The sequence below is a fragment of the Tamandua tetradactyla genome, chromosome 6 (genome assembly GCF_023851605.1).
Source record: "Tamandua tetradactyla isolate mTamTet1 chromosome 6, mTamTet1.pri, whole genome shotgun sequence".
Lineage (NCBI taxonomy): Eukaryota > Metazoa > Chordata > Mammalia > Pilosa > Myrmecophagidae > Tamandua > Tamandua tetradactyla.
In genome coordinates this window covers 54,138,972-54,165,365 of record NC_135332.1, presented here as the reverse complement: position 1 = coordinate 54,165,365, position 26,394 = coordinate 54,138,972, and the positions used below count along the sequence as shown (strand labels likewise).

Below are 26,394 nucleotides of genomic sequence, written 5' to 3'. Positions count from 1 at the left end.
ATCTAATTAAACAAAAAAGGGGATTAACATATTAGTATGTACAATATACCATATTTGAAAAAATAAAAATGTCTTTATGTACATAGAATAAAACTTAGAAGCCTACAACACAAAACAATTTTAGATTCTGGATTCTAGGAGATTCTGGGAACTAGAGAAAATACAATACATGGACTCTACTCTTTAAGACACCAAAAGATGCTGCTTTTCTCCTACCCAATATCCAGCCTCCCTTTTTCTCTGGCTGCATTATCCTGGTTTGATATGAGGTGGCAATAGACCCAGTCCCAGGTACAATACCCATTTTTTTCTGCCTCTTACAAGTAGGATTGGTCATTTGACATAAGTAAGTGTGCTGAAACCTCTGACAAAGTCTTTATACTTTGATGATATAAAAAGGAACTTCTTGCCTTGAACTCAAATGTGATGACTGGAGCAACAGTAGCCATCTAGCTACCATGAGGAAAAGGACAAGCAAGAACACAGACATTTCACTGACCATGATGAGCTACTGAACCATAATGCCAACAGTTCACTTCTTGCTAAGTGAGAAATATAATGCCCTAAATGTTGGGTTTTCTGCTACTTAATTGAACAAATTCCTAAATGACATCCTTACAGCCCAACAGAGAAAGGCAGAACATTAAGCAATAAAACATCCTAGGGGCTATGACAGAAGCACCTGACAGACATAGCACTGGAGAGAGGACAGAGCAGGAAACAGAAGGAGGTGAGGAGTTGGCTGGAAGGGTCTCAGTGACACTCGAAGGAATGCAGTTTATCACCATTGCTAAGAACAAGTACCCTGGGACCAGACAGCCTGGGTTGAAGTCCAGGCTCCATCACTTTTTATTCTCTTTGTGCCTAACACAAGGCAGATACCTATGAATAGGTACTAGGTAAATGAATGAAAGGTACTGAGCTCCCAGGGCTGCTGTGAAGATTAAATTGGATAACGCATGCAAAGCACTTAGCACATAGTAAGTGCCCAATAAATCTTAGCTGCTATTATTAATATTATTAATTGAATCTTGAAAGATGTGTGGGTGCTTGCCAGGCAGATGGGGGTGGGAGCAGGAGTGGAGCTCTAGGCAGCGAGAAGAGGCTTGGCATGGGCACAAAGTGTGAAGCAGCAGGGCCCCTTAAGGGAACTATAAATAGCTGGGCATGGTAGAACACTGAGCTAGCAGGAGGGCGAGGTGACAGAGAGCGCAGCAGAAGTGGGCACAGGCCAGCTCCCCGAGGGCCTCGTGAGCAGCGCTGAGAAGGAGGACTTAGAGGACATAGCCAAACCAGCCCACTACCCACAGCGGGGTCTGGCCAGCCAGCTCACTGCCGGACATGGCTATCTTAGGTCAGTCTCCCCAACAACATAACACGTTTGTTATAACGCAATCAGCCGGGTGGGGGGGGGGTGCGGGCAGCAGGAGAGGAACACGGGGAGAACAGCAGAGGAGTCCAGGCTTGCCTTTCCAGCTTTCGCCATCATTCCCATGGAAGCAGCATCAAAGTCTTCAGAAAGCCCAACGCGGTCAGGTGGGGAGGGAGCAGCGGCGTGGCCCCTCTCCTACCCGCAGGCTCTCCCAGCCCCTGCTTTACGCTCACGATCACTGGGGCCCTGCTGGTCACTGGGTGGTACACTGCTTCATTGCATCCTCAAAGCGGCCCTTCGACGAACGGATCTCACAAATATCATGTTGTGCAAAAGACACCAGCACAACACAGCGACTCTGTGACTCCATTTATATGAAGTTCAAGAACAGGCAGAATGAACAGGCGTTCACAACAGTTGTCACCTGCTCTGTATGTGTGTGTGTGTGTGTGTGTGTGTTTGGGGGGGCTGTAGAAGACCATGGCTGTCAACTGGGCGGGGACATAAGGGAACTTTCTGGGGAGTTGGGGACGGTCTGCATCTTGATCGGGGTGGGGGTTACACAAATAGATGGAGGTAACAGTTCATTCATCTGTATACTTCAGATTGGGACACTTGTAAAAAGTTCTCAGACATTTAAAACCAAGAAGTAGTATCATTACGCGCCTCATTTACAATTGAGGAAATGAAAGCTAAGGGAGCTCAGTCGCCTGCTCAAGCTTTAATGGCTGTCAAGTGGAAAACCACACTGAGCACAAGTGGTTTGCGCCCTTCACACTGTCACACGGGGAAGCCACACAAAGAGAACCAACGGCGGGACCGGCCTCAAGGACCCATGAGTGGAAAAACAATCTGTGTCAAAGGAGCTGGGGGGAAGAGGTCCGTGGAGAGTGAAGCCTTGAGAGGAGGGGAAGGAGGAGGGCCTTCCCAGCGAGGGGACAGGGACTCCGAGTACCAGGGCAGGACTGCACTCGGGTTGTTTAGTTGCTGTGGAATAGGTGGGTGCAGCTGAAGCCGAGGTGCGGAGGTTCTGGGATGCTGGGCTAAGGAGCCAGGCTGCTTTCCTATTAACGGGGAGGCACCAAAACTGAACTAGCAAGGAGGCCTTAGGAAAACGAAGTCGGCTGCTGTCGCAGGATGATTTGGAGTCAGGCAGTCTTCACGTGGGGGTGTCAAGGGTGGCGATGGTGAGAATGGGGAGGAAGGACACTGCATCCTCCGGCGGGATGACTGAGGAGCTACGGACAGACAGGGCAAGTTGGTGACTGGGGGCCAGACATTGAGTTCAGTTTTATACACGTCTGGATTGACAGGAGGCAAAGCCATCGACGGGGTGGCCCAACAGGTAGTCAGAGAACTGAGCCTGGCCTGGAAATGCAGACCCGGCAGCCCTATCAGACTCGGCAGAGCCTGAATCTGGGAAACAACCACAGATGCTCTGTGGCCACCGGCCAGGGGACCACCAATTTTCAGATCACGTCTTCAGGCGGACGCGAGGGGCAGGGATGGTGTAACAGACACAAAAACTGCTATCCCACCTACAACAGTGATGTCACTATCTCTGACTACACTCGAAAAGGAGAACTGTGTCATCTGGACCAGGTGTTACGAGTAAGAGATAGAGACTGGGCTGAAACCAAAATGCACCAGCACTCAGTATCACTAGCCCCGCTCCCCCCAACTCCCACTCGGGGCCCTGGGGAGTGACAAGGTCAGAGCCCAGTGAAGCCAGATCCAAGCAGCACTCAAGCCCCCACACCCAAAGGGGTGATATGTCCACGGCAGAGTCTTCGATCAGCAGCATTCAAGATGGTGGACCTCCGAGACTCTACTCTAAAGGCACTTGGTTCGCTTGGCTTCCAGGACCAGATTCTATCGGTTTTCTCCTCACTCAGCTAACACTCAGGCTCGTTCATTGGTTCTTCCTGGCCTCAACCTTTTAACATTGGGGCACCCTAGAACTCAAAGCTGGGACTTCTTCCCTCCCTCCTCTTATCCTCTCAAAGGTTTCAGCCAGTCTCATGGTTTTACCTGCCACCTACAAGTTGACAATTCTCAGATTTGTGTTTTCAGCCCACACCGCTCTCCTGAACTCCAGGCTTGTTAACTCAACTACCCACTCAACTTGGATATCTACTAGGCATCCCCAATGGAACAGGTCTAACCAAAGTCCTGATTCTCCCCCAAACCTGCTCTCTAGCCGCCCTCCCCAGCTCAGCTAATGGCAACCTCATCTATCCAGCAGCTCAGGGTCATCTTTGGGCCCTCTCTTTCCCACACCCCACATCCAACCATCAAGTCCTACTGGTCGCCCCTCTGGAATAGAGCCAGCACCCAGCCATTTCTCATTATCCCCGCTGCTATCAGCCTGGTCTGAGCTACACAGATTCTTCCCTGAAGGGAATGATGCCTCCTCCTGTCTGGTTATTCTGCTTCTGCCCTTCCCCCGAGAATATTAACAAATAGCCACTGTGATGTTTTGAAAACATTCAAATCTCTCTGCTCAAAGCCCTCCAAAGGCTCCATCTCAGAGCCATTCCTTTCAATGGCTAATGGGGCCCTTCATGATTCACCCTGACCCACCCTTACAGGTACTGACCTCCCATCTCCTCCAGCTTTCCCACCCATCACTTCACTCCACCTGCAATGGCTGTACCTCAGACCCTCTGCTTGCAGCACACCTCCCCAGAAACCCTCATGGCCAATGTACTCAGCTCTTCAAATCTGTGCCCACTCAGGTTCTATTTAAAAGTATAATCTGTCCCCATCCCCGCACTGCTGATTCCCCCTTACCCACTTCTGTTTGCCCCAAGCACTTATCACCTTCTAACTTTTAAGTTAGTTACGGAGATGTTATTTTCATTGTCTGTCTCCTCGGATCCAGAATGTAAATTCAAGAAAGTCATGGATCTTTGTCTGTTTTGTTTACTGCTGTATTCCCAGCATTAAGAATAGGGCCTAGCACATAGTAGATGTGCAATAAATATTTGCTGAATGAATTGTTTAGGACTGGCAGGGTGAGCAGCCTGACATAGGCCCTGGATGGTAAAAGATCCAAACTTCACCTTGTCACAGCTGGTCTATTCAGACATGGGAGACAAAAGGTCGCCACCCCGGTGAGCTTTCGCTACCCCCAAGAATGAGGCAACAGCCACACACAGGTCAGGGAGTGTGGGCAGAGGAGGAAGAGAGCTGGGCTGAGGCTTGATGAAGGGGTAGGTAGAGGGAGAGAAGCCGCCAGAGACCAAGAAGGAGCTGCTGGAGATTAGGTGGGGGATGAAGAAGAGAGGGTCATGGAAGCCACAGGAGGAAGTGGTCAAGAGTAGAAGATGCAGGAGAGGGTCCAGGATGGTGAAGATGGAAAAGCACAATGGGTTTGGGAACTGGGAGGGCACCGGGGGCCTAGGGGACAGCACGTTCAGAGGCTCAGAGGGAGCACAAGCCAGGTGCAGTGGCGAGAGGATGGGTAAATGGACAGTAAGGAAACAGAGCTGGCGAGGGAGGATTTCTCTTCCAAGAGAGCTGGTTGATCCCAAGGAGAGACCTAGAGAAGGCCCAGTGGCCACAGGGAGGGCCAGCGCCCGGGCTGCTTCCCCTGGAAGGCTGATTTGTTTTGTACGGCCAACCACAGCCCTCACACAGAAAAGGGGCTCGAGCCCTCGGTGTGGTTATTTCCCAATCACAAAACCAAAGGCAGAGCAGAGACGCATGAAGTCAGACACACCAAGCTAAGGCAGGGAAAGGATCTCCATGGTTCTGAGCCCAGGCATGACGCGAGGCGGGCAGGGTACAGTGGGCTGTTCTCTCCAAGCCCCAGCAGCGACAGTCCGTAGCCACCAAAAGAAGTGAAGGATGAAACTATGGGGGAGCAGAAGAGAGCCCAGATGACACCCCAGCTGACCCAAGAGATAGCACTGGGAGTCCCACAGTTAAAGTACTGCACGAAGGTGAGCTGTCCTGGGGGCCAGGGTCTTTCCCACGGATAAGCACCTCCTTCTCAGTGTCCCCTGCTCTATATGACAGATGGGAGCCAGGCCAGCCTGGTGGTCAAGGGCAGAGGTTTTGGAGTCAGACGCAGGTTCTACTCCCAGTATTACCATTTAATTGTCATGTGACCTTGGGTGAGTAACTTAACCTTTCTGAGCCTTGGTTCTATCTGTAAAATGGGATATAGCCTTGGTTATACCTCATGAGATTTTTGGAGCTACAATGAGAAAATAAACGCAACACAAAGTCCCTGGCCCAGGGCAAGCACTAAATAAACAGTGGCTCTTATCAGTACTGCCTTGATCTTTTTCCTGAGTAGTACCTTCAGGGATCTCCTGTCCTTAAAACAAAAACAAAAATAAAATAAATCCAGTTTGGCAAGCCCATTAGAATGGCTGCTATTAAAAAAAGAAAAGAAAATGACAAGTATTGGAGTGGAAACGGAGAAATAGGAGCACTCATTCACTGCTGGTGGGAATATAAAACGGTGCAGCTGCTGAGGAAGACAGTGTGGCAGTTCCTCAGAAAATTAAGTATAAAACTACTGTATAACCCAGCAATCCCACTACTAGGTATATACCCCAAAGAACTGAAGCAGGGACTCAAACCGATTTTTGCACACCAATGCTCAGAGCAGCATTATCCACAACTGCCAAAAGATGGGAGCAACCTGGGTGCCCATCAACTGATGAATGAATACATAAAATGTGGCACATACACACAATGGAACATTATTTAGCCATAAAAAAGGAATGAAGTCCTAATACTTGCGAGAACATAGATGAATCTTGAAGATCTCACATTGAAATAAGCCCATGAAGTCAGAGTCACCAGCTTGCAGCCTGCCCTACAGAATTTGGACTCGTGCATCCCCACAGCTGCATGAGACACTTTTATAAAATTATTGTGTCAATTATAGAGAGGTGTTTGGGGAAAAAATGTACCTATTGCAATAGTGACAAATGTACCACACCAATATTATGGGTTAATAATAGGGGGATAAGGAGGATGCGGGGATTTGGGTTTTCTTTTATCTTTTTATTTCTTTTCTGGAGTAATGAAAATGTTCTAAAGTTGATCATGAGGGTGCATGCACAACTATGTACATACATAACTGTGACGACCGTGAACCAGTGATTGTATACTTTGGATGGGTTGTCTGGTGTGTGAATAGATCTCAAGAAAATTACATTAAAAAAAAAAAAAAAGGAACAAAGTCCTGATATCCATGTGATAACACGGACGAACATTGAAGACCTCACATTGATTAAAATAAGCCAGATACAGAAGGATAATCAGTATATGAAACAATTAGAAGAAGCAAACTCACAGAGTCAGGATCTAGCGTGCAGGTTACCATGGGGTGGGGATAGGAAGTTAGGCTTAAAATGTACAGGTTTCGGGCAGGCCATGGTGGCTCAGCAGGTAACAGTGCCTGCCTGCCATCATGCCCGAGGATCCGGGTTCGTTCCCCGGTGCCTGCCCACGTGAAAAAAATATATATTAAAAAAAAAATCCATGGAACTATACTACACAAACAGGGAAATCTAAGTTAAACCATGGTCTTTAGTTAATAGTACAAAAGTGTGCTATCATCAGTTGTAACAAATATTCCACACCAACGAAAGGTGACGGTTGGCGGTGGGTGGTGTATAGGAATCCTGTATTCTTCATGCATGATGATTCTGTGAACCTATAACCTCTGCTTAAAAAAAAAAACTAGTTTGGCAACTCACAGTCAGGCGGGGCTACAACAAGCCTCCCTCATCAGGGGACCTCTTGGTCACTGCGTGGCTTGCATCCCAGGGGCCCTGCATCCAGCAGGGCATCACAGGCCATTGGGCAGCATAAATCTTAAGTTCTAGTATAGAGGTTCCAGCCTTGACTGCACACTGGAGTTGAATTGGTGTTGGATGTAGCCTGGGCATTAAGGTGAGCATAATATATAGTCAGGTTGAGAAGCTCCAGTTTAAGGCAAGGACTCAGATGTCACCACTAGAGCCAACACTCTGAGGCAGCCCAATGAAGCGGCCTGAGATGATAAATTCAGCAGGCGCAGGGGGAGGCAGGGCTTATGCCAAGTCTTGAGGGGCTGTGGGGTTTGCCTGGGAAGAGTAGAGAAGGAGGCAGCACTTTATTCCAAGAGGGGTGGCCCCAGCCTCAGCCTGCAGCGGCCCCTCGGACCCCAGGACGGCCTGGAGCTGGGCACTGACCCAGAGAAGGGGAAATTAGAAGACAGGGCAGGGGCGCTGGACAGCTCATTCCTGAAGGTGCAGCCAGTGGAGCCGCAGTTCTGGCTCCACCTCCACCGCCGGGAACGGACTCAAGCCTCCTCCCTCCTCGCACCCGCCCCACCCCCCAGCCCGGGCGGGGTGCAGCGGGCTCCCTGGTTGCCATGGAGACACTAGCCGATCATCCACCTCCAGGCTCCCTTGGGGAGCAAACCAAAGACCAAAGCCGCCCAGAGAAGCCGAGGACTCCAAGGCCTGAAACAAAGGAACCCTAGGTCTTGGTGTCGCTAGCAGAGGGCAGAGAGGAGCAGGGGCACTGGGCAGAGACGGGAGGGTGGCTCTACCACTCTCCAGGCTCAGAGATGGATGAGAAATGCTGACTTACAGCTGCGTTGTGTACACAGCAAGCCACAAACCAGATCTCATGTTATCCTCACCCAGGGACATTGTCAGAGCAGCTGTTACTCTCCCCATTTTACACAGGGAAAACCTGAGGTTCAAAAGGTTCTGGGTCTTGTCCAAGGTCATCTGACTAATAAATAAATAATTGAGTCACAACCTGACATCTACTCTTTGGACCAAATCCACTCTTAGGACCATTTTAACCTAAGCCCCCCACCTGGGCAGAGGGGCCTTCGCCACTTTGGGGGAAAGGAAGTTACATGTCCACTGAACATACAGAAGTAATGGCACAGTAGGCAGATGACCTCACCAAAATACAGGGCAGAGTCAGGAAAAGCTTATTGCCTGTGGAAATGAGCAATATTCGCTCAACAGACATCTCCTAAGCCCTTACGTACCAGGTGCACACCCCAAACAGGCCTCAGCACCCCCAGATCTGTCACCAGTCACCCGTCAGCCCCCAGTACAATGAGCGCTGAGCCGAGTCACGTGGATCTGAGTCCTGGTCCCAGCTCTATCAGGCTTCCAGCAAGATGCTCATTCTCTTTGGTTCTACTTTTTCATCTGTAAAATGGGGATGACAGACATCCTGCTCATTTCACAGGGCTACTCTGAAGAACAACAAGAGACAACAAACAACAAAAAAAGAAAATCGTAAACAGTCAAGTATTTAGTCATCCGGAACCCGACCACCACTACCGCACAGAAAATTTTCTTTGATCTGCAAATAAATTCCAGTTTGCCTTCACCTGGGTGATTGTATATCCTAGCTTCGCCACTAGGTGGCAGGCGAATGGAGGGCTAGGACAGCCTGCCTCATTGACTTCGTATTATTCGTGGCACCCGGACAACACAGCTCACAGAGACATTTGATCATTGCTGGCCAATTCAGTCTCCTAAAAACCCTCCGAATCTCTTCCCATAACGACCAATTGAATTATTTAGGAGCTGGGGGCCAGGGGGTCACTCTGACAAATCCTACAGGAGTTCCGACCCTCCTTAGCGTTTGCTTCTGGCTTCCCCTCTGAACCTCGGGAACTGATAACAGTGACGGTCGGGGCTGAATTGATTGAAGCCTCTGCTCTTCTCCCTCCTCCCTGCAAGTCGGCGGAAAACGCTGCTCGGCCCCAAAGTGGCAGAGGCTGGAGAGTGGCCAGAAAGCCACGCGGGAAAATCAAGGACCATTATGTCGAGGCCCTTTAAACACAATCACACTTACCACCCACCGGGGACGGCCTCCCAGAGCCCCTCTCCCACATATGGTTTTATGAGTCCTCAGGGTATTTAAGAAAAATTAAATGACTCTCCATCCAGTAGGGACAAATCAGAGAACAAACAGCGATGAGAAGTAATATAAGGTCAAGATAGCTTAGTAAGACCTACTAGTAAGAATTGCCTAAAGAGTTGGCTGCAGCCAGGATCAAAATCTATGACCCCTGATTTGCACAATGGGGGTTCCCTTTAATTCCAGAGCTGAAGGTTCCAGGCTCTGGGCTCTGGCCCTTCCCTGCAAAAGCCAGCCAAGACATTCCCAAGTTGCATACACTTGCACACACTCACACATATCCCCACAAAACATCCCCCACTTCTGCCCTTGGCCGCTGGGAGGACAGACTTGGCATTCAGCTCAAGCTGCTGGGGCTCTTCACCCAGAGCCTCCCTGTACCTTAAAAATAAGTCTACTATTGAATGCAGCCATAAGAGAGCGGCTCAAAATTCACTTCCTTTTCCCTCCCTCCACTGCAGAGTGCCAGTGGTGGTGCCTTTGCTGGCTTCCCTGTGTAACCCACTGAGAAGCATAGAGGACCCTCCCTGGGCTCAATGGCCTCTCCAGGTGCCAGCACCAGCTTTCCTTCCAGGAAGTGTGAGGCCAAGCTGAGCTGGAGAAGGGCAATGTGGTGCACACACACACACACACACACACGTGCACATACACAAAGGCACACCCACCTCCTCCAGACCCTGCCACCTCTGACTACCACTGCTCTGGTCAGCCCTCAGGCCCCCCCTTGGCACAGGTGCCCAGACCGGCCAGCGAAACAGCCAATCACTTAGAGGTGTGTGGCCCTGGGCAAGTTCCCTCCCGCCACCAGCGCCACCACCGCCACCACCACTGCCGCCGCCGCTGCCCCCCACCCCGTTCCAAGCTGTGGTTTGCTCACATGTAAACTGGGAAAAAAGAGGAGAGGATTTCATGCAATAAGGTGCACAAATAGCTCAGGACCTAAAGAAGATGAAAGTGACAGTGATGGGGATGACAACGACGATGATTCCGCCACTCCTCCAGGAGATCAGGGACGTATAAATCCCCAGGGAGCCCTGGATGGCACGGTCGGTCAGCACCTGCCACCACACCACCACCACACGGCTCCAGGGCAGGCTCCCCAGGGGCCTCCTGCACATTAACCAGCTGCTTCACATCCCTAGGACTCAACAACAGCTTGTTCTCCTCCCCTTCCAGGCACACTGAGTACTATACTTTCCAACCCTCTGCAATTGGGCAGGGCCATTTGACCAGTTCCGGCCAGGAAAATGTACATAGACATTATGTGTGTCACGTCCAGGCTGAGGCAATGAAAAGCCATGCATGGCTCCCTATTTTCTCTCTTCCCCTGCTGCAGGGACCTTAGAGGTGCAGGCACTGTCTGTCCGGACCCCCGAGTGACCACACAGTGTACGAGGCCACTGCCTACTTATGCTGGGCAGGCATAAGCCAGGAGGAAGCCTTGCCGCGTTAAGTCATGGAGATTCCAGGACTGATGTGCTTCTACAACATAAGCAGCCAAATGCACCCCAGCTCCTTCACATGAGGTCAGCCAGCCAAGCCCAGCGTCCGTCCGAGAAGCTCTACAGGTCTCTTTCTCCTGCCACCACCCAGCTGGCCTCATGGCAGACCATGGCCACCCCCTTCCTGATCAGGAGAGAACCAGGAGCCCAGCACCCTCTTCTGGGGGCAGAGGGAAGGACGTCGGGAATTTACTCAGACAAGCAGGTTGGGTGCCAGGTGTTTGGTAGAAGCCGGCATGGGAAGGCCGAGCCTCCCCCCACAAATACGGTAACCTGCCTGCCCTCGCTGGGCTGAGTCAGTGGGCCCATCCCAGGCTAAAGCCCAGCAAGGGCTTACTACTGATATGCAAAGCAAGCCCAGACCTAGACCAAAGGAGCAATACGGAAGGCAGAGACCCCCACGCAGGGATCAGCAAGGGGCTAGGAGGCTGAACCAGAGCCCATTCAGCTTCCAAAGAGGGCTCTGGAGTCACCTTCTGAGTTCTAAAGGCAGAGCCTACCTCCTTTAGAGCTCACTTCTGATACTGCTGCCAACTTCTCAGAACAAAACAAGCTTGGCTCAGCCCTAGGCAGGGGCTGCCAGGCATTGGCCAGCTCCAATTCCAGTACTCTGTTCCCCAATCAGGGAGCACCTAGGCACCCACTTCGGGTTTCGACCTGTCCCCACTCCCAACCAGTGCCAACGGGCAACATGTCAGGAGTGCGCCAAACGAACTCAGGAGCCAGAGCTGGAAATGAAACTTCCTCCAAGTCCCCACCTTCTCCGGCTCTGCCTCTACTCCTCTCCCACCTCCTGAGCCCTCCACTCAGCTCCATGGCAGCTCCATCCTCCCACCTGGCAGTGAGAGAAACCAGCCTTTCCTCCCACAGGAAGGCAATCTCTTCCAAGAACCAAGAGTAGGATCAGACAGGAGGGACTGGCAGGGAATGAGCGTAGAAAGGAAAATATGTCTCCATCTGGCCCTCGTATGAATGGGGGGCCATAGATCCCAGGCCAGGGGGATGGACCGAGATTCAGGCCCCAGGGCCCGGAAGGTCAGCACAGCCTCCCCTGCCCCAGGTGTTTATGCTGGGACCACGGGCAGCAGGCAGACTGACCAGCTGAGACTAAGAGCAAAGGTCCAGGGGTCAATTACCTAGGCTCCCTGAAAGCTCCTGAAAATGTCCCTTCCATGCCTGGGAATATGAGCATGAGGGAAGCGACAGGACACAATTCCCCCCAAACAGGGTCTGGCTGATGTCAGAGGCCACATCTCACACCCTGGACCTGTGAGCAGGCAAGTGGCACATACCAGTGTCCCACTAAACACGAAAGCAAAATTCTGAATTGGGGGAAAGAGAGGGTTGCAGAGTGTGGAGTCTTCCTCTTGGGCACATGAGAACAAGCAGCAGTGTAAACTGCTTGATTAGCAGTTTGAGTAGCACTGGCTCTGGAGCCAGCCTCACCAAATTCAAATCCTAGATTTAGCTGCATGACCTTGGACAAGTCACTTAACTTCTCTGTGCTTTGGTTTCCTCGTTTACAATAACGCCTATCTGTTAGAGCCTCTGTGATGCTTAAACAAGTTAGTTCAAGTAAAGCGCTTGGACCAGTGCCCAGTATGTGGTAAGGAATGCCAGGGGCTGTTATTGGTGTCACTGACACTATTGTTATCACCGTTTCTTCTCTCCACAGTCCTGGCTCAGGGAAAGTCACCGAGAGGAAGCCCAGCTTGTTTGATGTCTTCTCAGAGGTGGGAAGCAGCTGTGTCTTGTGTGGGCAGCACATAGGTTGCTCAAACACCAACAGAAGGGCTCAGACACCATGGCAACCATGCTCCCCTCTTTCACTGCCTGCTCCTCCTTTGGCCTCCAACTACTCTCAGCCCTGGATCTGAGCTCCTTGGGGTCCCGGGCCATTCAACAGGGTTGGGCAGGCAATCCAGGAACAGGCACTATCCTTCACATCTCTAAGCCAGGGTGGCAGAGAGCCCGCCTCCTGAAAACCACATCAGCAGCCAGGCAGGCAGAGGGAAGGGAGGACACTCATGCACACAGGCACAGGGGGCCCTGGGCTCGTGCACAGGGTCTCAGCCATCATCATGCACAAGCTCACAGGTACGGTGAGTTGCCAATGTACCGTGTGCACTTATGTGCATGTAACACATCCTCGGCCCCTCATGATGGGTCGTGCAAGCTAACTTGCTATCACCTTTCCAGAAAGTAAAAGTGGAGACAGTACAACATATCGGTTAAGACCTCAGTTCTGGAGCCAGGTTGCCTGGGCTTAAATCTCAATTCTAACCCTTATCAGCTGTGTGGCCTCGGACAAGTCATTTAACCTCTCTGTGCCTCTGTTTCCTCAACTTCAAAATGGAATAATAGCATCCAAAGTCAGAGGGTTGCAGCGAGGATGAAGTGAGTAAGCATACATTTAAGTAACAGCCACTATTACTATGCCTCATAAAGCTCAGTGAGTCAGATCTCATGAGTGCCAGGCTCTCGCAGAGGTCCCAGTTCTTCTCTGGTTCTATGTCTTGTGTACCTTGGACCAGTCCACGGAACCCCTCTCTGCTGAAAAACTCATCTGACAGTCCTAATTCCCAGAGGACACCAAGCAGAAATTGCAAGCTCAGTGAAAAGCCCAGGCTTTGCCAGGGTGCCACCCTGACCTCACAGCTGCTGCCTGGGCTTTCCCCTGTCCACACGTTACACCACCAATATTCCCACACCTTTCATTCTTCCCCATCGGAAATGAGAAACAGCCTCTGTGGACCATTCATCACATGGAATCTGTGTTTTTCTCTGGGAAGAGACTGGCTTGGTTTTTCCCACCAGAGCACATACAGGGTGCTTCCTTATTGGATATCCTAAGAATTCCTGATCCAGGGGGCATCTGGAAGCCAAAAGAACATGAGACATAGAGCCCAAAAGATTTAGGTTTAATCCCCTGGGCAAGTCACTGAAAGTCTCTGGGTGTCTGAGTTGATGCCTCTGCAAATGAGGACAGCATTACCTGCTCCCCAGATAAGCAAATAATACAAGGATGTGTCAGTGGCTAGGGCAATGCTGAGCATATAGTAGGTGTTCAGTGTCCCTGGAGCACAGGCTTTGGACCTCCTTTCTGTTGCAGACAAAAGAGGGAGGGGATCTGAACCAAGGGATTCTGCCGGCCTGACCAAGGAATCTGTTTTCTTGAGCAGGAGGACGAGCTGTCAAGTGGTTAAAGAAACAAGTACAGGATGCAGCCTGGGAAGGTTTTATCACATAGATTGGAGTAACGCTGTGTTCTGGGTCACAGTCTTCACTCTGATGCACTTCATTCCTCTTTTCCCCAAGAATCTGGCTTACTTGGTCAAAGGTTCCCTCACCCCACCCCACTCCCAAAATTAGGCAGAAGGGCCAAGGGAGGAGCTTGACACCAAGTGCCCCAAGTAGGTCCCTCGGTCACACATGTCAGCCCTGGCCATTGCCCACATGGTCTTCGGAGCAGCTGCCCCATCGTGCCCATCTAAGCAGATGGCACATCTCCCCATGGAAGGGCTGGGAACACAGGCCCAGCAGACCCGTGCACCTATCACGCGGCAGCATGACAAGGCACGGAAGCCACACCCTGCGACTAACACATCCTGCTCACTGGTTTGCAGCCTGGTGGTCACCATAGCAACAGGCTCCCTCTCCAGCTTGCCAGGCGGGGCTGATGCAATTCTCAGGCAGTGAGCAACTCCGACTCACACAGTCCTATTTCCACTTGGGGGCCAGCGAGGGGGTCAGAACAAATGGAGAAGGGGGAGATAGGCACGCATCCCACAGAAATCACTACTCTCCCTCCCAATTCTGCTCCAAGGGCTGCATCTGAGGGTCATGAGTCCTGAAGTGGACAATGGACCTGGCCCCTTCCCATCTCCCTGATGGATTGGCAGGCAGCAGCAGGTACTTCTGGACGATTCATCTACAAAACCTTAGGAGATCCGGGGGTGGGGGAGACAGACTGTGCTGTGGGCCTCTCTACTATCACGTGGCCCTTTCCCGCCTTCTGAGCCAGCACCCCACCAGCTGAGCACCCCCGCTTCCCTCAGCCCACAGGCAGCCGCGTTCTTCAGAATGCAACAGGTGCAGTTTTCCAGTTCTCTGCTCAATTGTGTCCTCTGCCTTAGTCGCATTAAAGCACCCACGAACACCCAGAACTCCCCTGCAAACTACAATGTCCACATGACACCACTGAGTCCCATCTTCCCAGCTCTGTCCCACCCTGCAGAGGTCCGAGGCTGCCCTGGGGAGTCTACACCACTTGACGGAGTTGATGTGTGACAACAGTCCCATAGACGATGCACCGGCCCAGAGCCATGACCCCCCAACCTCACAGAAACAAGCACTCAGAATGGAGGGGACCATATCATCTACTCCCCCCGACCCTTCATACACACAGTAAGGAAACAGGGAAGGAAGCCACCCTAGCGTCCCTCTCTAGCCTCCAGAAGCCTACCCATGGATGCAGGGCTCTCCCTCCCAAGGCTGCTGTCCCGGTGCAGATGCCTCTAGTGCCAGGAATGTTTCCCTCCTGCTGGCCCTGCTCCCTTCTCCGCCTCCGCAGCCACTTCCCCCACCTCTGTGCACCCTCCTCTCTGCTCCACATCAACGGTGTCCACCCAATCAGGAGCTGGGCCTGGCACAAACAGGTCCTGCCCTGGGACCTTGGCCCTGCCGTGGGGGCCTGCGCTGGGAGGAGGAGAGGTGCAGAGGCCCCGTGGAGGGAGGGAAAGCACACCTCTGCGGCTCCCTCCCCTGCAGACCCACGGGAGCAGTTACATCGGGCCCTCCAGTGTCACCCTGACAGATGCGGGAAGTGATTAACTCCAGGGGCCACTCAGGGGATGATGTTCAGCTTGTGGGATGTCCCGGCAACGTGTCCGGCGGGAGCCTCTAGAATTGCAGATGGGTGGAGACGGTAAACCGTAGGAGCTGAAGGTGGCTTCCCCCTTGCAAATGACAGATCTCATTGTGCACCAACTATGTGCCAGGCACCATGCGAGGCCACAGGGGCATAAAAAGCCCTGCCCCCATGAGGCTTCCCATCTGGTGTGACAGATAATCAACAGATGTACTATGTGTCCAGCACATGTATAAACTCATTTAATCCATGCAACAAAGTAGTAACTCCTAGGGTTCCCATTTTACAGGTGAGGAAACTGAGGCACGGAGAGGCTAGGTAACTAGCCCAAGAGCACATGGCTAGTGAGGGGTGGGGCTGAGATCACGCCCAGGGTGACCTGCTCCAGAGTCCACGCTCAGAACAATTATATGACACTGAGCGTCATCATTCCGCCGGGGGCCAGGGAGGGCCCCTGGAGGGAGACGCTGGGGAACTGGGCGTGAAGGTTTTTATCAGACAGACAAAAGGGGAAGGTGACTTTCAGAGGCACAGAGGCAAGAATCAACAGAAGAGTAAGGACAAGGGGGTGGGGGCAGGTGACACAGGCTGGAGAAACCAGCCGGGCAAGGGCAAGGAGGGCCCAAAAGACTATGCTAAGCAGCAGGATTCCTGCCTGGGGGTAATGGGGAGACATAGACGGGTTCTGTTTTATTTTTTTAAATAAACAACTTTTTTGAGCTATAATCCATATACCATAAAATTCACCCTTTTAAAGCATATGATGCAGTGGGTTTTAGCACGTCCATCGTCCATCGTTACTATCAATGTTAGAGCATTTTCACCACCCCCAAAAGCAGCTCCATGCGTCTTAGCAGTCATGCCTGCTCCCTCCTCCTCCTGGCTCCGGCTCATGGCAACCACTGAGCTACTTCCTGCCTCTACGGTTGTACCTACGGATGCACATTTCATAAAAATGGGATTATACAACATGGAACCCCGGTGTCCGGCTTATTTCACTTAGCATAAGGTTTCTGAGGTGCATCCACGTGGTAGCACGTATTCATACTTATTTCATCTTCGCAACCTTCCACTGTGTGGGAATGTAGGTCACCTTTTCTTTATCTAGTCATTAGGTGATGGGACACCTGAGTTGCCTCTACCTCCCGGCCACTTTGAATAACCCACCATGCATGCCCGTGGGTGGGCTTTTGTGTGGGCATGTTTTCAATGCTCTTGGGCAGTACCCAGGATTGGAATGGACGAGGCACATGGTAATCCCACGTTCAGCTTTTTGAGGAATTGCCAAACTCTTTTCCAGAGCGGCTAATCCATTTTACAATCCTACACGGAAGGGTTTTAAGCAGGAGGGAGACTTGACCTGCTTTTGGTTTGGGGAAGCCCTAAGTGTCCGGGAGGGGGCGCTGGGGGGAGCCAGTGGTTCCAGCCCACCAGTGTGGACAGCGGGGAGAGAGAGGGGACCCGGATGCATGTGAGGGGGGCATAGTCTGGGTACGCCCCACCCATCGCCTCTTGGGTGCCTCCGGGCCTATAAAAGGAATGGGGTGGGCAAGTGGGGGACAGAAGAAAAAGGGGCTCATTCTGGGACACAACATGGCTGGTGCCCAAATGACCCCCATGTTCAACTCCAATAACATGGTCTTCACCGAGGACAACGGGAACCCTGTGGGGCCCCGGCTGCGACACCCATCCCCCCCAGCCCCCCCAGAGGGAAGGCGGGACTTCCTCGGTGCTGGCCACGGCAGATGCTGTGTGGGGAGACCCCAAGCCTCGGCCACAGGAGGCTTGTGAGTGGAGCCGTTCTGAGAGCCGCACCTTGCTGAGAAGGAACCTGGGGCCAGGGGGCTGCTCCCTGCCCATAGGGTAATAGTGTCCCGTGAGAAAATGAACTTAAACAAAAAAGGCCTTCACCTGAGACTCCAGCTGGATTACTGGACAGAAGCAGGGCCAGCAACTGTGCTAAAAAGCTTTATGTGCTTTATCTCACGTGATCCTCTCAACAGTTAAACGTCAGTCCTTTTATTACTCCCACCTTATGGATGAGTAAACTGAGGCATGAGAAGGTTAAATAACTTGCCTGCAGCCACTTGGCTGGTTAATGTTGGAGCCGGGACCTGACTGCAGGCAGCCTAACTTGAAAACCAGCACTTTAAAACTCCCTGACTTCCTTTAAGCCAGTGTTTCGACATCTTCCCAACATAGCCACTGTGTCCAGAGATACTAGCAAAGGGTGAGTTTTCAGGTCCACTTATGGAACCCGGCTCGGGAATAACAGCCCACATAAAAGACATTAACTCATTTTATCCTTGTACCACCCCATGAGTCCTATTTATAACCCTGTTCTACAAATGAGTGGCCAAGGGTCTTGCTGCTGAGTGGGCATCCTGGCCCCAGACTGGCCACCAGCTGCCTACACCAGCAATGCCACAGTGCATGGGGAGCTGGCATGCCTGGGGGGCTGGTCTCTCAGCCACAGTCAAGGAGAGGCAGCAACTTCAAGGGCAAGGCCACAGCTAGAGCTAGAAGCAGCAGGGAGGAGCCAACAGTCAGGACGGAGGGAAGAAGGAGAGGCAGGAGGCACGGCGTCTGGAGTCACGGGGTGTGCGTGCAGACGGCACCCTGAGAGCACAGGTCTGCATGCACGCTCGAGTGCTTTCAGTCCTGTGTTATTCCAAGCTACAGGTCGGCCCATGAGCGGTTCACAGTATCAGTCTGGCAAGCCACCTCTTAGCTTGGATTGGAAAGGTGCATCTCACCTAGCAGGGTCAGCATGGTTTTGTGAAGACTTGCTTCTGTCACATGCATGCACGTGTGTGTGCCAGGATGCAGTATAAAATGACTTTCTTAATAGGGACTCTGTCCAAAAAAACATAGCAGAAGCATCATTGTTACTAAACAAGGTGTAGTTTATTCCCACAGTGGAGTTCTCTGCAGCTCTGACAACGAATAGCCTAGAGCTATGAGCAAGAGCATGGAGAGATCTCCAAAAACATAATTTTAAGCAGGAAATAAAAAAAAGCAAGTCAGGAAAATTCATACACTATGGCTCTACTTATATAAATTGGAGGCAAAACTACACAGTTATATCACTTAGGAACACAAACACGTAGCGAAACCCTAAAGGAAAGGAGGAGATGAGTAACATGAAATTCCAGACAGCGGTCACTGTGGTCAGTGCCCGACGGTGGCTGCCGTGAGGGGGAGGCTCCGTCAAGCTTAACTGAGGGCAAACAGATATTCGTCTCGTTATTCCTCTTTACACCAAACCGTGACATTTTAGATGGCCTTTTGCATATGAGATATACTTGACATATAAAATATAGAAAAAGGTATAGGGGAGTCAGACTCTTACAGTTTACAGATGAGGCCACAGAGACCCTACCCAAGGCTGCACAGCCCGGGAGGTGCTGAGCCAGGATAAGGACCCGTTCAGGGCAGGCCACCTTCATAGCCTGGCCCAGAGTCACCCAGAGAAGGCCGACTTCTGATCAGTGTCCAGGGAACCTGCAAATCACAGTCCTCTGGGAATAAGCAGGGGGACCCTTTGCTCCTTTGTGCACAGACCCATGGCAGTCTGTGAAGCCAAGGGACCGCTCCCTGAAGAATGTTCTTACTGCATCCAAGTAACATAGAGAGGATTATACAGAAAGGCCCTTCTAGCCATGGGCTGAGTCCAAGGGAACTCAGCGAGTGGTGCCTGTATACAGGAAGCACTCAATAAAAGCCAGCGATGATTAACATTAGATGTTGCTTCCGTCTCCTTGGCCTTGAGTTAAGGAGGCTGAGGAGGGCAACCCAGGGACCCGGCCTTGCAGCCAGGCCTGATGGGAGCCGCTCCAGAGGCCCAGGTGCAGCCACTGGGGGAGGAGGTATCCAGAGGGCAGGTCCCTTAGGGCAGAGAGGAGAGGGAACAAGGCAGGCTTTGCCTGGAGACAGAGAGAGGAGCCCCCAGAGAGAACAGAAGCAGCTTCCAGAAAGGGGGGGGGGGGGGGCTGGTGCATCTCCACCAGGCCGCTGGTCATGTGTGTTGTCCTTTAGCACTTAATGGGGGCCTCTTTTGGGCCAGGCAGACTCCACACACCATGTAACTGAATTTAACCAAATGTCAGCTTTGCAACTGCACAATAAGTATGAACTACACTCCTAATTTACAGATAAGGACACCAAGGCTCACGAGTGCCATGATCTCATAGAATCAGCATTCGCACCAGTCCCACCTGGCCCTAGGAAGCACCTTTAACCCAGACCAACAGTCATTTACTCATTCAACAAACATTTCTTATGTGCCATGCACCAGGGCAGATGCTGTGAGGACCACTGAGAATGAAACGGACAGCGCGCCTGCCCTTACCACGCTTGGGCAGCAACCACGTGCTGAGAGAGTCCCAGGGCTGGGGAAGGGGACGAAGCAGATGATTCAGCCAGTGTCTGCCCCGCGGAGCCCAGAGATGGCTTAAAAGAGGTGTCACTGTTCGCTAAAACACAGGGATTAGAGTTCATGTTAGAGCTAATCCATTGCAAATCATTACACTTTTCACAAGGTCCATGCTTAAGGGAGGACATGTCAGCTAGGAGGGAATCCCCCTCCACGCAGCACCTCTCCTGGGCTTTTCAGAAAGCCCCAACCATCCAGAAATCAAGTCTTTCATCCAGAAGTAAGTCATCTCACAACTGGGCTGGAGATGTTTTGTTCCTCTAGTCCCCCCACCCCGACCCCAAGCCACCACCTATGGTCATTACAGCGTCCATTTGTCCCCAGAATCCCAGCCAGCCCGACCAGGAACATTTTACTGCTGAGAGGCTCATTAAGTGACTTGCCTGATGCTGCCCAGACACAGCCATTGCGGGAAGAGGGGACTGTGAGAGTCACATCCAGGCAGTTTCTCTGTTTCTGTTACCAACACAGTTTCCCAGAGCGTGCCCCAGCAGGGCCATTCTCCCTGCTTCTCCACCCTGTTTTCTCTCCCAGCAGAAGAGGAGGGAGAAGGCCGAGGCTGGGCTATTTATCACCACTCCCTGCCCCCAGCTTCTGTGGGGATCACCCAGGCTGTGTGCCTCCTTCGGGGGTTACAGCTGCTGCCTGGAAGGCCTCTCCCACAGCCGCTCTGTCTCCAGGCCTGGCACCCGCCCCCTCCCCTAATCCTGCCCATATTCTGGTCAGAGCCCCATCACGCAGCTCCCCCAGTTCCCCAGCCGAGTGCGCCCTCTGCTCCCTGCTGGACCCTGGCTGGGGCAGCAGGAAGTGACTGGACTGGAGACTCTTTACCTCCTGACGGATAAACCAGGGCCTGAGTCATATCCTGGGGGCTTGGGCGGAGGACACAGGGGGAAAAGGAAGAGGGCAGAGAGCTGGAAGAAGCTGGTAGCGGAGACTGCTCATCTTCGGGATCTCAGATTTCTCTTAAATCTCAGTTTTCGAATTAACCTGAGTTAACCTTAGGAAAATGGGAAAAGACCACCAGGCTGAGAAACTGGGCCTGGGGGACGCCTGTGGCAGGGAGAGAGGTGGGCAGGACTTAGAATCTGGGCTTCAGGCCAAGCAGGGTCCCTACTGTTACTCACATGAACACTCTGGAAACTCTGACCTCTGCTCACAAGCTGGGCATGGAACCAAGGCCACCCATTGTAACAAAGGGCCCTTCCACGGCGGCTGTTTCCGGAAGACCTGGGGAAGGCTGGGCCCAACGCTCACGTCTTCTCGGGGAGTCAGCCGAGACTTTGGGGAAGGGGGTTCCTGACCGTCTTTCCCACTGATGCCCCTTGGCATGAGCTTGGGGTTTGGTGCTGGGACACGGGGCAGCTCAAGGTTTCCTGACCTACCTCTACCAGGAGGACACCAGGGGCTGCACGGCCCAATCCTGAGGGTCAAAGAAGAGCAAAACGGAGACACTTTTCAGGGGTGGGTCAGAAGGACGTGGATTTTCTTCTTTCTCTTATGTTTTTTTGGGGAGGTGGGGCGGGGTGCATGATCTGGGAATCAAACCCGAATCTCCTGCACGGAAGGTGAGCATTCAACCACTGAACAACCCGTGCACCCTCTTTTTATGTATTTTTCTAAACCTCGAAAACTGCATGCATTCATTGTATAAAGAGGGGAGAAAAAACCTCTACACTGGAGAATCACGAAAATTCTCAAGGAAAAGACATCACATGGTGGCACAATCCATGTGAATGAGTAAGTGTGAAATGACCAGGAACAGAGGATTTGCAGGGGTGGGTTCCTCAGACAGGCCTCGCGCTCGGGGCCTGTTGGTGGATGTCACTTTCCACCTCACAGTACAACCCGGGAAATGCTCAGGAATGCACCGGGGTTGCTGGTACCTGGAGACAGGCTGGCACATGGCCAGTGTCTCCAAAACATTCAGGGGTGGTGAGCAGACAGACAAAATCCCTGGCTGAGCCCTTGTGCCTGCCTGAGGCCTCTCTCCATGAAAGGACGGAGCGCAAGTCACGCCTCCCTCTGAAAGCATGCTATCATCACCTGCCTTGTGAAACCATCCCTATAGGTTTCCATGTCCTTGACCTTTGAGAACATTCACTTCCTCTGATGGTGGCAGGGGGTGGGCAAGATGCAACAGAACGTGTCCTGGTTAAGAGCTAGGAACCAGGGGCCAGACTGCCTGTTCCAAATCCCGGCTCTGTCGCTTACTGATTGCGCATCCTGGAGAGAGCTATTCTCCTGATCTGTGCCTCAGTGTTCTCATTTGTCAAGTGGAGATAATCAGTGTCTTCTTCATGGGATTACTGAGAAGAACAAGGAGTTGATGCATGAAAAAGTGCACAGAACAGAGTGGGGCATGAGGCAAGAGCTAAGGAAGGGTTAGCTCTGATCACTGACCTCTTTCCACTATTCACATCCACTATATAAATAAAATCTCAGCATTTCTATGACAATGCCACAAATTTAATCTCAGAAATTTTTCATTCAACTTGTCTCTGGGGAGTCAAGGGATAGTATTGAGAAGAGAGGAAAGGAATGAAATGGGCACAGCATGTCTAGATGGCAAGCGTCACATACACACCATTAAATCCAATTGGAGGGACTCCAGAGAAAACATAAGATACCCAGGTTAAATATGAATTTCCGACAAGCAATGTATAAGTTTTTAGCATAAGTATGTCCCAAGTATTGCATGGGACATACTTATGCTAAAAACTGTTCACTGATTATCTAAAATTCTAATTTAACTACACATCGTGTGTTTTAATCTGCTAAATCAAGCAACCCTATCGGTGGGGTTTGGAATGGTTGCTCCCATTTTATAGATGAGGAAAATGAAGCTCAAAGAAATTAAGTGAATGGCTGGAAGTAATGATCCAAGCAGGCATTCAAAGGCCATGTTCCCTCTCAGCAGCACACTGCCTCCCTCCAGCTGCAACTTTCCTCTCGGAATTGGGGAGGGGGGTGCAGGGTCAGAGACTGAGCCCTCCGTCACCTCCCGCAATCAGAACATGCTCCTTAGTGCCTGGCAAGGGAGTCTGCACACCAGGGAGCCAGCCTACAGGGAGCCTTCCTGCAGGAGGGTGGGGTCCAGCCAGGGCGGCTCCCACATGCTTTCCGGGAGGAACCCCCGACGCTGGAGGCAAGAAGCCAGGGAGAAAACTCAGGAAGGGTCAGAGGAAATGGCCCAAGAGGTTCAGAAATATTTCCACAGCCAAGAGAGAAAACTTTAAAGTGAGGACAGCTCTGACACTGAGCCCCAGCAGCAGCCACCCTCAGGCTCTCAGGGGCTCCTCCCACACAGAGGGCCCAGCACCTGCCTCCTCGCAGGTACCCCGCCTCTGCCCCCCTCTCTGGGCTGGAATCTCACTTCAGTGGTTCTCAGCTCTATTTTTACTCAAAGGTGGCAAGGAATGGCAAAAGTTCAAAGCAGGAGAATTGAGTCACCTGACTGCATGCCGCTGTAAGGCCCAGGATGGTGGTTGACCTTGGCGGCAAAGAGGCTGGGAAGGGTCCCAGAGACCTCTGGAGGGCTTCTCTCAGGGCCAGCCCTTCTGGTCTAGTGCCACTCCCCCTCCATGACTTCCCAAGGAGGTCAGATTCAGACTTACTCCAACCTGGCCAAGGAAGGCCAAAGAGAGAGAGCATGTTGAAAGGTATCTAACTACCAAGGGGCCCGGTGTGCCTGGGAACCTGTGAGGAATTCAGCGTGGCTGGAGGGCTGGAGTGTGGAGGGAGTGCTGCAAGCTGAGGTTGGAGCTGAAATCCTCAGGCCAGGCCCAGGAGTCTAGGTTTTATCCTACAGGAAGATGCTGGACTGGTGAGCGAGTGACACAACTGGATGCTCTTGGAGGATGGCTGGGTGCCCGGAGGTTGCAGGAGTCCAGGTCCTCACCACTCCCTGTGGTCCTCAAGAGCAATGGGGATTAGCTGGGACTTGCTGGAAATGCAGACTCTGAGGCCCTGCCCCAGACCTACTGAGTCAGAATCTGCATTTTTCACAAGATGCCTGGATTAATATACTCTGGACTAGATGGGGCTGTGCATTAGGGCTGGAGCAAGGAGGAGGTGGCTGGTTTAATTTCCCCGGCATCCTCTTCCAGATTGCTTTCTACCCACTTCCTGCCCAGCATCACCTCCTCAGCTCATCCTCCTGGCTCCAAGGTTCTTTTAGGCAGGTTTGTGTTAGAACCAACTCGGCCCTCAGAGCATCTCTTTTCTTCATAACCTCCTCACCCATCCACAAAGCATTTCTAAAGCCCCCATGAGCTCAGCGCTCCGACAGAGGGACAGTCAAGTGGTGAAGCGTCATCCCCAAATCGGACCTGGCAAGCACAGGAGCTTTTCAAAAGTAGATGCCCAGGCCCCACCCCAGGGAGTTCTCATATGGAAGTCCTGACATTTGGGCCCCATTGGTAAAGAGCCCAGATCCAGGCATCCCAGACGACATTCGAGATTATGTAGCCTTAGGACAGCAGTTTAACTTCTGCAGTCTTGGAGAAAGTTTCCTCATCCTTGAGATCAGGATAAAAATAGTTGGGAACTCAGAGGGTGGTAAAAGATTAAATGGGATATTGTTTGTAAAGTGGTAGGACAATGTCTGGCACCCTCTAAATGGCAGCCTTTGTTATTCTTCTCCATGCCTCTAAGGAGTTTAGAGTCTGGTAGAGGAGAAAAGACAACAAGCATGAAACACAAGACAGGTAAACACAATAAAGCAATAGATAAGAGAGTGCTAAGTAGTGCGGCCCCAAGCAAGCTGGAGATTTCACCCAGACAAGCTATAATCATGCAAGGAAGGCTTCCTGGAGGTGGTGGTACATGAGCTAAGCCTTGAAGCTGGGCAGTTCACCAACCCAGGAGGTTTGCTGTGGGATAGCAAGTGGCCTCGTTGGCTAGAGTAGGGTAATACTTGTACTGGAAGGCTGGGAAACCAGAATGGAGAGTGAGAAGTCGCCAAGCATGGAGGAACTTGATGCCCATATCGACCAGAAATGATGGGAAAAATCCTCCACTGAAGGTTTCTGGGCAAGGAAGCAGCTGGTGAAAAGGGATTCAGTGTAGCCACAACAAAATGGAGTGATGTCTCAGGTCAGGGAGAGGTTTGGGACCACCAAAGGGCTCCCAGGCCAAAGACAGCTCTTCCGACATCAAATTTAGGTCCCATCCTTCCTTTCCAGGACAAAAGAGATGGAACCAGCTCCTATGTTTGTCCTCTAAATGTTCTACACATGAAGATGGCACCTGACACCCACTGGCCCATCCAGACCCCCCAAAGGGGGTAACGTTTTCCTGGAGCTGCCTTGGGGTCTGCAAACCACTCATTGGCCTAACTCACAGGAAAGCAGCCCTCCCGCCACGGCGGGTGGTACACCAGCTGGTCTCTCATTAGCCCTCTCACTGATGCGCTGGAAAATGAACAACCCCGGTGTTCTGCTCCATTAACACTGACTTAGGCTCTGCAAGCGAGGAGGGGAGGAGGGCGGCAGGGAGGGTATGGGATTTGTCTAGACAGAGGCACTCACAAGGACCAGCTGCCTGGTCTGTCACTCAGGTAGGGGGTGGGCAGAGGCGACCTGCTGGGACCCCTGTTAGAAGCCACCAGCAGAGGCCAGTCACAATGGCCACTCCCTCTTCTCAACCTTAAAATGAGGGGCAACCCTTCACAGGTCTGCTGTGAAGAGCCAAGGAGATCGAGAATGTGACAAATCGAGCTCAAGTCTGGTGTGCCCTATAGGAGTCCAATCAATTGCTTTGCTATTTTTATTTTTATTGAAAAATGGGCCCCAAAGAGAGATGTGTCAGGGTTGCTTTTCCTCTGGCCAGAATCTTGGAGCCCACATTTGGCTTGGAGACCACAATCAGACCCCTATGAGTGGGAGTCAAGGACCCCGGAGCCTTGCTACTCAAAGGGTAGCACACACTGGCATCACCTAGGAACTTGCTGGAAATGTGGCATCTCGCCCCTACCCCAGACCTACCGAATGAGGATCTGCATTTTAACAGGATCCTCAAGTAATCGAAATGCACATTAGGCTTGAGAAGCTGCTCTAGTGTATTTGGTCCTAAGAGAAAGCCACCATTGGAAATCTGGGGCCCCAGATTTCGGGTAGATGGAAAGAGAAGACACCAAAATAGAAGGCCCCAGATTCCTTTGATTAGAGACTGCTTGCTCGTCACACTGCATTAAATTACATCCAATCACATGTTGAGAAAATTATACCCTTCCTGATTTCCTCCAGTCTTTTCTATTATTGAAGGAGAAAGTCTTTGGAACCAGTACGTCTTTAACATTCTTCTACCC

At 51.8% G+C, this 26,394-nt stretch overlaps 1 protein-coding gene across 5 annotated transcripts in view; it reads right to left on the bottom strand.

The window, feature by feature from the left end:
* Positions 1-26,394, bottom strand: part of ABR (ABR activator of RhoGEF and GTPase) — a 255,696-nt gene that overhangs the window by 105,179 nt on the left and 124,123 nt on the right. The window contains exon 1 of one of the 5 annotated variants that reach the window (XM_077165430.1): positions 15,245-15,260. The exons of the other annotated variants lie outside the window; for them this stretch is intronic. Within the exon in view, the coding sequence (XP_077021545.1) occupies positions 15,245-15,248 (4 nt within the window). The 5' untranslated portion in view covers positions 15,249-15,260. Of the gene's footprint in view, positions 1-15,244; positions 15,261-26,394 lie in introns of those variants that run through there. 5 annotated transcript variants of the gene reach the window in all.